This window comes from Nicotiana attenuata, unplaced genomic scaffold (assembly GCF_001879085.1).
Source record: "Nicotiana attenuata strain UT unplaced genomic scaffold, NIATTr2, whole genome shotgun sequence".
Lineage (NCBI taxonomy): Eukaryota > Viridiplantae > Streptophyta > Magnoliopsida > Solanales > Solanaceae > Nicotiana > Nicotiana attenuata.
The window spans coordinates 120,452-133,186 of NW_017671434.1; the positions used below are offsets into that span (position 1 = coordinate 120,452).

The window sequence follows — 12,735 nt, forward strand, 5'->3', positions numbered from 1 at the left end:
CCTCAATTCAACGTCTTCCCCAAAAAAGGCATACTGTGATGCATCAAACAGCGCACCCTCTGTATCAAATAGAAAAAGAAAACCAATAATCAGTCCAAAAAAAAAAACAAAGAAAACCCTTATAGAATTAACAAGTAAACTCGCACGAAATTAAGCTCGGAGAGATAAAAGTAAAATCAATTCAACCTGATACTGAGCTGGAGGAGCTAGCCAAATTGCTGAAATCATTGCTATCGAATTTCTCCATTAATTACAACAAGAAGCTGAAACTGAAAAATTGAACCATACATACACACATACAGAAAAAACGATTAAAAATGTGAAACTCCACCGAATCAACAAAGAGAACTGAGCTTTTATAGGGTTTTCAATAAGTGAAGAGAAGAGCAGATAGCGTAAATATATGTATATCTAACTATTATAGGTGTGTTGTTTGTGAGTGGAAGTAATAGATGGAGTAGTAGGTTTTTCGAGGAATCGAAGAGGAAGAAAAAGGGGAGAGAGGATCAAATTTTTGTTTTGTTTTGTTTTGCTCCCCCGAAAAAGCGAGAGTGGACGCTGAGATCACATATAAAAGAACACCTAGCCCCATGAAGGATTTTAGGTTTGTTTTTGAGCTGTGACGTAGTAAATACTTATTCGTACCTAAATTAAATTAATTTATTATAGTGAAGTAATAAAATTTTATACATTAAAAATATAATTAAATGATAATAGTATACGTAAAGGCCATATATTTTATATTTATTGACTTACTGAAAATACAAGTTAAATTAGTTTTTCGCCTTGGAGCAACAGTAAAATTATTTTCATATGACATATGGTCTCAGGTTTAAGTCGTGAAAGCAACAACTAATGCTTGTACTAAGATAGACTGTCTATATCACATCTCTTGGGGTATAGTACTTCCTTAAACCTACGTGAACGCGAGATATTTTGTGCACGGAATTGCCCTTCTATGATGTGATGGAGTCGCAGGGAAAAAATCAGGAATAGCCAGATTTACAACTGATAATTGAAAAATAACCATAGTTTTAAAAGTAATCAAAATTTAGCGTAAAATTATATTCCTAAGAAAAAATATCCTTAAAATCCGGGAAAAAATTCTAGTACAATATGCTGGGGTTCGAATTTTTTACATATGAGATTCCAGTAATTTGTTGGAGTTCTAATATAATATACAAGAAGTTTAAATGGCGGAGCTCCATAATCCAGCATATCATGCTGGAATTTTCCGTGCTGGAGTTTCAACATAATATGCTGGAAGTTTATACGCATGAGCTCCATAATCCAGCATATTATGCTGAAATTTTTTGTGTTTCAGCAAAACAGTGATTATTTTTCAATTAACTTTATAAACGTTGGCTATTTTTCTATTAACAGTCCAAAAATTGGCTAGGCCGTGCTATTTTCACCAAAAAGCATGAATCTATATTCTTTCAAATGAAAGGTATCGGGTTAGACCTTTGAAGAGAGTGATTTATTTCTTTTAGTGAATACTCTCTTAAGCCAAATTAATCTGATTAATATATTCGAATATAAGATGCTTAGAGGGAAAACAGATAGTAAGCAATTCCACGAAACTTTGTTTTATATGCTATTTGAACTTTAGTTTAGATGATATATATATATATATATATATATATATATATATATATATATATATATATATATATATATATATATATATATATATATATTCAAATTTACTAAATATTAGGTATTTTATCTAAGTATTTACAAAATTATTGAGATAGATTATTATATACATGATCGAATTAGAGGGCGCTCATTATTGAGAAGAAACAAAGCTTAAATACAATTACAATCACCACTACTTGCATGTAATAACAACAATCTATTAGTGGAATAAGAATATGCTTTACAAAAAATTCTAAATTTGATCCAACTTGAGTGGAATAAAAATATGCTTCAATAATGTTGAAATGGAGAATGACGTTTAACACATCAGCAAACAAAAGTTTGAAGGAAAACTACCAATTATGTCCTATAATTAGTTCATTATAAAAATTGATTAATTTGTTATAAATAGAATTTTATTTATGGTGAATGTCTATATTTAGAGAGATTCTAGGGTTTATTACTTGGTGGCTAAGTCACCATCTCCCTATAAATAGAGGGTTTTATTCCATTGTAAATCATCCAATATCAATAAGAATTCTCTCTCTCTACTTTTCTCTGCAATACTCTTCTTCTTCTTTTATTGTTTCATAACACGTTATCAGCACGAGACTCTAACCAATTGAGTAGAAGCTTTGGGATTGAGCATAATGATTGTCAATTATTTCATGAACTTCCTTCATGATTAAATTCTGGATTTAAGGTAAGTATTTTACCGTATTTTTCTCTTTTATTCTATACTTTGATTTTAAATACAAGCAAAGACAACAAAATTTGATTATAACTCTAATGGAGTTCGTAAGAAATTATAACCACCTGAAGTGGTAAAATTTCTATGCCTCGCCATGATCAAATTCATGTATGATTGTGGGCAAAGAATTGAAAACCCGTCCCATTGAATTTGCTCCATTCTCATTCCCTTAAGAGAATGTAATAGCAGTATGTGATAAGTCTGAAAGAAGACAAAATTATCACTATGAATGTATCAATGGATATGGACGTGGCAATAGACGAAATTATAATCGTCATCATTTGTGGTAATGAGAACAATAAGGATTCTCAAAATAATCTTTCACTCTGTGAAAAATATTTGTCATCGATTTGACATGAGATTTTGTAAAGCACATATAGATGATTATGGTCCATTCATGATGTGAATGTGACAACATCTGGTTTATGAATACATATTCATTCTTCAAAGAATATGAACGTGCTAGTGATAGTGAATATACCGCACTCACCTCTAAAAGGAGGTTTGAGATGATATAAGACAATAATGTCATTATTATGGCATGAATGGTCATTGGTCACGTACCTATTATACGCCAAAATATTTTGGCATTGTGATTGTTAAAAGACAATGGTAATGCAATAAACAGATCTTGCATATAATTTTGACCATAACCATAATGGTATAACTTTCTCTTTAAAAGAGATATTACCATATAGGTGTTGATGAATATGTGGTACTACAAAATTAATTGAGAACTCTACAAGAGCCAATTATACTATTTTGGAGAAACACAATTAATTACCAATAAGGTATTGTGTTGTAGTAAGTCTCAAAGAAACTTATTCAGTTTTCAAAGTATACGCGAAAGCGGTTGATTATATTGAGACTATAAATAAAGGAAAGATTTAATATCTTCTATTACTACAACTTGTAGCGGGGTAATATGTATGTGAAAAGCTATCCGCTTTATTCTCCAATTTGTACTACATAAACAAAAGAATACCACAATGAAGTGGATATTTATTGATATAAAAATCCATATCATAATAAACTTGGAGTTTATTCATAATTGCACACATCATGGTGTAAACCTGAAGTTTATCAATATTGATAGTTTATCCAGTTGACATAATTGGTTTAGCCATGTTAATTCAAGTATGATGTGCAAAAATAAAAGAGAATTGACATGGGTAAATATTAAAGAACTAGAAAGTTCTTTACGAATTCTCTTACATTGCTTGTTCTCATTAATTAATTGATCAACTAAAATTGGGATTGAATCCCATGAATACTGAAAATATCAAAGGTGAATATGGGCCCATTCACCTGCCATATATACCACATAAGATGCACCTATGAGTATGGTTACATGTGCGATTATTAATAACCCGTCAACATGGTGTTTTGTCGAGGTNATTGCTTATGAGAACAAAGTTATTTATATCAGTTTGATATAAGTTATATACGAAAGTATATTATTTTCTCCCCTCACAAGTGGTTCAGGGTCAGGAACCAAATAATTCCATCTTATTATTATTGATGTGCGGTGTATATTTTGATTAACACCATAAAACACAAAGGTGGATTCTCAAAGTTGAGGTAATAAGTTAGTTTTTCTAACATGAGGGGGAGACATGATTAACAGTTGAGAAAACGTTACATGGAATGAATTATCATTTGTACATCTAGATCCTCGAATAACATAATATGAACTTGAGGTTCATAAAAATATCATTCATGTGCAATTTATTGCAAAGCATGTCAGACGCATTTGCTGACCCAAAGAAAGTAACTATATTTTCATTGCAAATGCTCCTATTAGAATAAGTCCTAGAAGGACAAAGTTTATAGTACGCTTAAAGCATATAGACAAATCGGTTTCAAATAAACTTCTTGATAAAGAAGATGAGCAAATGATCATAATAAAGGAGGCAAGTGATCTAGAAGATCACATGACATAACACTTCATAAAATCTCAAGAGAGATTCAGGTACTTGAAAATATGAATGAAGAGATCTCTATGTTATGTCTTTATGAAAAAATATTGAAACCGATATAAAATGTTTGTCGACGACATCTATGATAGCGCTAAATATATATATGAGGATCTTAAGTCTGAAGAAACAATTCAAATAGAATTGGTTTCATATGAAAGCCATGTAGTTTTGAACATATAGTTCAAACACTTGAAAGTATAAAGTCAATGGTATGTGCAATCAGTTTTCGATATCTTATTTGTCTAGCATGATATGAAAGCTTGATATGCATCTAAAGTCTATTATATGGCTTATATGACTTAACTTATATCGAAATCCTTGAAGGATTTAAATTGCTTAAAGCATATAGAATTCATGGTCATGAAGTACTATATCCTAAATGCAATTTGTGCACAAATGTATCTTGCTATAACTATATGCATGATAATATGATAGCAAGAGTTTTCACCTCTATGTGAAGATATTGAATTGACGATTCCAACAAAATCATATGAAGACAATTCATCTCTATCAAGAATGATGATTTCAAGGTGCAATATATTCATTCAAGTTAATATGACTGATTTGTTTATCAAATCTCTACCAAAGATCTTTTGAAGATGGTGCACAAGATTGGAATGCAAATGCTTAAGGATGTGAAGTGATGCTCTCATGAGGGGGAGTTAATACGCGTTGTACTCTTTTTCCCTTACAAGGTTTTGTTCCACGGGTTTTCCTTGCAAGGTTTTTCACGAGGCAACCAAAAGGCGTATTATTAGATATGTGTACTCTTTTTCCTTCTCTAGAATTTTTTTCCCAATGGGTTTTATTTTAGTTAAGGTTTTAACGAGGCACATTATCTGTTGAATAGACATTCAAGGGGGAGTGTTATAAATAGAATTTTATTTATGGTGAATGTCTATATTTAGAGAGATTCTAGGGTTTATTACTTGGTGGCTAAGTCACCATCTCCCTATAAATAGAGGGTTTTATTCCATTGTAAATCATCCAATATCAATAAGAATTCTCTCTCTCTACTTTTCTCTGCAATACTTTTCTTCTTCTTTTATTGTTTCATAACACAATTCATAAAATATTACTACTAATATTAGCCAACTATTACCGATATTAGCCAATTAGCTATTTGTAGCCAAAAAAGTTAAAATTTTGCTTTCTTTTGAGTGGATGTTATTAGAATAGACTGGATACATCGTAACGAGCGTGAATCCCAGTTTTGGGATGATTTATTGAAGTTTTGAGGTGGTTTGAATTGAAAATTCGAAGTAGAAGATGAACATGAAAAAAAATGTATCATTTGTGTATCATATATGTATCAAATTTGTATCACATGTATATTCATGTATACCTGTGTGTGTGATACATGCGTGATACATGTGTCGCTGAAGAATTTTTTGAACTCGATTTTAACTACGAATTTTGATACCAAATTAGTCCAAATCACATCCAATCTTCCTCAAATTTTGTATATTGACTCATCTGTATGTTTTCAATGAATTTTAGCTATACCTCTGATGTTGCTAATCACGCTTAAAAATATGGAAGGAGATCTTTGCGTGTGATTCTTGGAGAGAAAGAACCTTATTTATTTAGGTTTTCAACTTTTATATGTGTTTGGTTAAATTTGGTAAGTTTATAATTAATTGGCTAGAAATTGAAAAGTTGAAACTTATTTGGGATATTTACTAAGATTCCCAAATTTGAAGGGGAAATTCCCAATTCTAGTTGAACTTTTTAAATTATACAATATCATAATAGGAAGCGCGAGAGTATTTAACTAGTGGTTATTAGATATAATTAAAGAAGGAAAATATGAATACACTTCATTCAATAATTTGGGGTTCTTTAACACTAGAGGTTCTCTAAATTTTCTACTGTCATATTAAAGATTTTTAAAGTTATATATGAACGTGAAACGTCATTCTCCATTTTCTACCAGACCCCATTTATGGGATTATACTATGAACGGTGAAAGAATTTAAGGTAAGATCGAAAAGAATACTTAATATATCCCGAAACCGGGTAAAATTGAATCATATTTTTCTTCTTTTTACAAACTGAGCAATAAATAGTATACATATGATTTGCTATATGTGCATGCCATGCTCTGTAGCGACCGGACAAAGCATTTCTTCAGGATGTATTAATATATACAGTATGCAGTATTTTTGGTGGTGAATGCCTTAGAAAAAAAGCCAATGCTTCTTTCTGCACACTCTAGCTGGAACCTCTGTGGCACATTATGTTCAAAGTAAAGGAAATGCTTTCAGTATTCAAGAATAGCAATGACCCAAAATTCTGAACTACAGCGCAACAGTGAAAGCAATAACACACCTACCTCCAATTTCGTACAATGAATTGTAGTGAACTTCGCTCCAGAAACTCAGCCACAATTCTGAAAATCAAGAATAATAAGTCAAAAGTTTTGTACCTTCAAGAGAACAAACATATCGACAAGAAATGTTCGTCAGCACCACACGAATACATTTCCGAACAAGTGATTTGGAATTTATTTACTTATTAAGATAAGAGTCAATTCCTAAGATCACCATGGATGTGTTTGTTTATGAAATTATAATCAGTAGAACATCATCAAACATGTTAAAGAGGAGCCTTGGAACAATGGTAAAGTTGTGTACATGTGACCTATAGGTCACGGGTTCGAGCCGTGGTAGCAGCCACTAATGTTTGTATTAGGATAGGTTGTCTACATCACACCCCTTCCTCGATCCTGCACGAACACGGGATGCCTTGGAGCAACGGTAAAGTCATTTCCTTCTGACCTATAGGTAACAGGTTCGAGCCGTCAAAGCAGCAACTATGTTTGCAGTAGGATAGGCTGTTTACATCACACTCCTTGGGATACAGCCCTTCCTCGGATCCTGCATGAACACGGGATGCCTTGTGCACCGGACTGTCCTTTTTTTTAATTATTAAACATGTTCAGCATATTCAATTTCTTGGGAAAACAATTTTAGCATAACAAAAGAGAACTATTAAAACAGGAGCAACAATCTGATGTTACTTTATTGGCAGAGGATCAAGTTTAGTGGTTGAAACAAAACGCTTAATAAGTGCTTGTATCATTAAATTGTGTGTTTCACATGAAGCAAGAGTCTGGAGATAAATTCCCCTGATAGCAACTAATGCTGCTCAGTAAGTGCATCAGGAAACTCTGTACAAAGCTTACTTTCACTAACTGTAAACATACAAATGATTCACAGTTCACAAATGACAGCGAAGGATACTTTACATTAGAATCAGTCTCGTTAAATGATGCAACAATGTCATTACAAATTAAAGGTGTTTTAGTTTTACTACTTAAAAATTAGTTTGTACCAGTTCACTTCCACATACTTCCACTCAAAATCTATTGTGTGGTACCAAGCAACACGATGATACTTTCTCCTAAATGAGAAAAGCACATCCATTTGTCAAAATAAACAAACGATTCATTTTTGTTTTCCTTTTTTTTTTTTCATTTTTGTTTCATATATATTTATTCTTATAATAAAGTGGGAGCACGCTAGAGAGTTCAAAGTGGGACCATGCTACAAAGTTCAGAAGAATAATTTTGGTTTAGTGTCTCAAACAAAACCAGCAAGTACTACTTTAATTCTGGAATTTATATCATAATATCATTATTTTAGAGTTATTTGTAAATTTCAAGTATTTATTTTATTTTTTGAGTTTAAAAACTCAAGCAGGAAGTTAAAGAATTATTAATAATCAGAAGTATTGATTGTGCCATGATCATTAGATATATAAAAAAAAAAAAAGATGTATGTACCCCTAGAAGGTTGTATGTCCTTGGGAAGAATATCAATGTAGCCGTTGTCTCGGAAAGACGTGACCAAACATATTTTTACCCCAAACTGCAAACAAAATACAAGCAAACACAAGTACCATCAGTCACCCAATACGGGAAAGCAATAAAAAAACTGCAGAGAGCATAAGGGCGAAAGGGTAATTAACAACACAAACATCTAAAGCGGTTCCACAAAGGTAAAAGAGCAAGAGAATGGTCATATTGCGGAAATTCTTTAGGTAGTAGATCTCCTGCTTTTAAGTTGCTTTCATGTCTGATGCTATGTTGAACTTCAAATATATTCAAGTTTGAACCCATAATTTCTAAAGTGTAGCAAATTTAGTGGTAAGAACCTAAAAGCTGAACCCACCAAACTTAAATCCTGAATTCGCCTTCGTATTTGATGTCTTAGACATTTGTATGCCTTCTAAGCGTAAATGTAGGTTGACAAGATGTGACAGGGCAAATTTAACTTTTTCTCATTTCTGCTCTAATATCTACAGTTAAATTTCAGTAACCTACATGCAACACAGGCATACTGCACAAAAAGTCAGGCTAAAAAATAAGAAGATGCCGGTGTTTGTAAGAAAGTAAGAGGATTATTAGAAATGTTCTTGGTTTATTTTCTCCGACAGCCTTGGGCAAGAATAAAGCTCTAAATTTCACCGTCAAAGAGTTCTAATCAGGAACCATTTTAATACATTGAGGGGTTTTCTCTTAAGGAAAAAGAATTTTCATAAAAGCCAAATGGCTAAAGGTTAACAGCTCAGCCATGGTGAAACCAGGAAGCCGAGCAGAATTGCCTTAATACTCATAACTCTTAATGCTACCATATTATATACCAACACCAACTCAAAAATTCACTTCCTAAAATTTTTCAACTTTTTCACAGGAAACTATTCCATTATGTGTATTATGCAATGTTAGATACTATTAACAAAGTTGCTTCGTTGTTTTTTTCTCATTTAAAAAGCTTAAATTTGCAATGCATCAGTTCCACTATCCAGGCAATACACCTTTATTGACAGTATAATTTGTTGGCTTTTCTTGTTCGTAGTGTTCAAATGCTGTCTTACACACTAACAAGTGTACCGTTTATATGCCTCAAAAGCTAGTTGAGGACAAATGAGAAACTTTCAACTTACTCTATCGGCAGCGGCTTGTAGAGTGACATGATCTCCCCACTCTCCCAACCTGGTTAGAGCAAGAATATGTTGGTAATGTATTGAGATTTCCCGCTATAAGAAGCACTGAAAATTGACCAGACAGCTTACCTCTTCATTTTCCTCAAGTAGCTTTTGTATCTCATGGGCACATAACCTTCATATAACTTTCTAAAGTGCTTTAGCTGAAATGGATTGCCAACTAGGATAAGAAACGTGTAGGACATAAACTAGACATAGGTGTCAAACTCAAGCAAGTATAGGATTGTGTTGATGTTTAATAGATCCAGAAATTAGGTTAAGCAGTTGAGCTGATGAGTCTCAAGCAAACACCGGGATATTTTTATTTTTAGTACTCTATTATTATGCACAAGTTACTTTAGTTTTACTAAAACTCACAAAAAAGAATATAAGCTGCAGGATATGGTAATCTAAGATGAGCACAATCCTCAAACATAATCATTATGTAATCTTAACTTTTCACACATCCTGTTTCACAACCAAAGGCAAGAGATGAGAAGCAAATATTGAAAAAATGCAAACAGACCTGTTTAACAACCTCCTTCCTTACATGCTTATGATACTCTGGATTATGATACAACTGATCCGAAAGGGCCCGAAACTACAATAAGCCAGGTAGACAGTCATAAAGCAGGTTTAAACCACCTGTGAATGAATAAGTAGCAAGTGGATCTCAAGTGCGGCGAGAGCTTGTTGACTAGTCAGAAGAGACCAACCTGGCAATTCCCATCTCCTTCAATTTGCATTTCAGCAAGACCATATGTCGCTAACCTGAATCAAAGTTAAACATAGGATCAGAGTTGTCAAAGACGAAAAACATAGAAAAGCACCAAGAAATTATCGCCGTTTAAGTGCTAAATGCAATTAAAGCATGGCTTAAGCTATGAAGAAAGACGCTAATGGAGAAAAAAAATACACATTTGTAAATGGAAAAAAGATAATCTATGAGCACAAACAATAATAATTTGGACAAAGAATTGAAAAACTATAATTAATCGGTACATATGAAGTAAAAATCATGTCAATCAAGTTCCATAAACTGGATTCACAAAATAAGTCAACCAATGACCTCAAGCTAAACAACAATAGCATGCTCAGTACAGTGATGGATAACCTGCTTGAGAGCCTCCCGTGGTCTAGTGTGGCATCATTTGGGTCAGGTATCTCCCCAATTACCCGTGGAGTGTGCTGCAAGAACAGTAAGACCGTAAGTAGATTGTAGAGATAGTACAACATGGGTTAAAACTCACAAAGCAATATATAAATATGCAACCTTTGGATACACACATACATGCGTGCACATTATACTCATTTAATTTAAAAGGGTTCCCCAAAAAATGTGAAGTTAGATAATTGTTCATAAAAAAGTCAAAAGTTCCTCGGATTTCTGAACTTCTTGAGCATTCACCTTCATCCTCTATGGATAGGGAGATGTGACGGGCAATGGATCAGTTAGAAAGGAGGACAAGTTGATCATATGTCCCCTTCTCAACAACCTTTCCCGCATCAGTAGATAGAGTAGATTCCTATCCTTAGTCAAGCCCAGGATTTTCTTCTATCTATATTTAGTTACTACCTGCCCGAGCTTATGCAAAGCAAGCCTACACCTTAGGCTGGCACCAGCCTGTCATTGCCCAAGTTCCTCTTGTTACCTCGTTAACTCGATAAAGCAGCTCGGAAAAGGGGTTTTCTACTACTTGGCATTAAGAGAAGCTTTGGTAGCTTAATGTGTCAAGGAGGTGGTTTTCGCCTATCTATAAGGACAGTTGGAGTTGATGGTCCTGGTTCTGTTACAGCAAGGGATGTTGCTGGAATAACTTGTATTGATGGAACAGAAGCTCTTCCTGCTATTGTATTCAATGAAAAATAGGCCCAAGGGACATCCATGGGCAATCGCCAAGTACATGGTTTAGCTAATTCAATAGCCTTCAGAGTAAAGTGATATGTACCAATGGACAAGCAAATCACTTCTGGATTAACCTTTAAGGATCTTCTTATGGTGAACTGTCGGAATGATGCGGGGATAACCCAAGGGCGAGTCAGCTAAACAAAGACGGAAAATATCAGTACCATTCTGGCAGCCGTATGCTTGTTGAAGAGAACAAGCTCTCTTCTAGCCAGCTAAAGGGAAAGAGAGAGGTAGTATAGAATACCTAAGTTAATCTATCATAGCAGATACTACAAGTTACAAGCAAATCTCTACATAAACCTCCTCATGCCAAGATAGTGAGTCCATCAAATTAAAAAAAAAGACTAATACCAGATTCCTTCCTAGATAAAGGGGTAAGGTTACTTTCTTTCTTCCACAAGATCTCCACTTAAAGAGACTATCAACTAAGTAATAAATAACAAACAAAAGCCTTATAGTACGACAATTAAATGAAATCATACCGGGATTGAGTCCAAATGAGAAAGTCTCCTGCCAAGCTTGTTGCCACCATACTTGAGAGCATTTTCTTCTTCTTCAGCTAAAATTCTTGCAATGGTATGATCATCCTCAGTACCGTGTGAACTACTATTCAAACTAGATGTAGTAGAACTCGAGCTTGCTCTTGAATTTCCATAGTATTCATTCATATTACGTCAAACAACTTCTCAACACGCAAAAAAGAGAAAAAAAAAATCCTATTAAACAACATCCACGAAGAACAAGTAGAACCTTCAAAAGCTTGTACGGATCGAATCAGATAACTGTCAGCATATATACACAAAATTAAAATACCCAAATAAAAAAATTACAAAACAACCAACAAAAAGATCCAAAATGAAGAACCAAATTGAGGAAAATGACAAAGGAAACACAACGGTTTTCTAGTGTGTGTGTGTGTGTGTGAGTTTGATTTCAAGAAAAGAAAGAGAGATACCTGTGAATGGAAGATAGCGGAAGGGAAAGGAAAAGGGAAATGTTGGTTGAGGGAAGTAAATAGCTTGTAAAATATGAAGAGTAAGATAAAACGTCATTCTCTTACAAACCCAACAGGCAAATCTATAAAGAGATTGATTGAATGTTTCGGTAAACAAACAACGCCTACAGAAAACAGGAAGCGTGTACGGGCGAGTAATAGAAGCTTCTTCTTTGTGTCAAAACTCTTGACTTTTGCTTTGCTTGATCATTTCATTGTTAAATAAACAAACATCCCGTGTTTGCTAAATCATGACATTTTAAAGGGTCAATGACACAATTAACCACTAAAATAAAACTATTTACTCTTGTCTACCCATCAAACTAATTATATTTCCTACCCATAATAGCTTTTGTAAGTAATTTCTGTTAAGAAACTTAGCTCAAAGTAATAATATGATACAAGCAAATAGACAAGAATGTGTGTCACGACCCAATTTCCCCTACTAACGATCAATAACTGGATCAGCACA

General features: G+C 33.6%; 2 protein-coding genes across 3 annotated transcripts in view; both read right to left on the reverse strand.

The window, feature by feature from the left end:
* The window catches only part of LOC109208269, a 9,976-nt gene extending 9,402 nt beyond the window's left edge, over window positions 1–574 (reverse strand). The window contains exons 1-2 of one of the 2 annotated variants that reach the window (XM_019371350.1): window positions 187–574; window positions 22–59 (exon numbers count right to left, since the gene is read on the reverse strand). In XM_019371350.1, coding sequence (XP_019226895.1) covers window positions 22–59; window positions 187–247 — 99 coding nt within the window. In that variant the 5' untranslated portion in view covers window positions 248–574. Of the gene's footprint in view, window positions 60–186 lie in introns of both variants that reach the window. The other variant, XM_019371349.1, reaches the window with a different exon arrangement.
* Window positions 575–6,352: 5,778 nt separating this feature from the next.
* On the reverse strand, window positions 6,353–12,446 carry LOC109208270 (OTU domain-containing protein DDB_G0284757-like). The gene is made up of 10 exons (XM_019371351.1): window positions 12,225–12,446; window positions 11,752–11,951; window positions 10,475–10,548; window positions 10,077–10,131; window positions 9,887–9,961; window positions 9,451–9,524; window positions 9,322–9,370; window positions 8,159–8,243; window positions 6,707–6,763; window positions 6,353–6,598 (listed from the first exon to the last, which is right to left on the reverse strand). Exons 2-10 carry the CDS (start codon window positions 11,935–11,937, stop codon window positions 6,552–6,554), a joined length of 702 nt encoding a protein of 233 aa, XP_019226896.1. The 5' UTR covers window positions 11,938–11,951; window positions 12,225–12,446; the 3' UTR covers window positions 6,353–6,551.
* Between the last annotated feature and the right edge of the window lie 289 nt (window positions 12,447–12,735).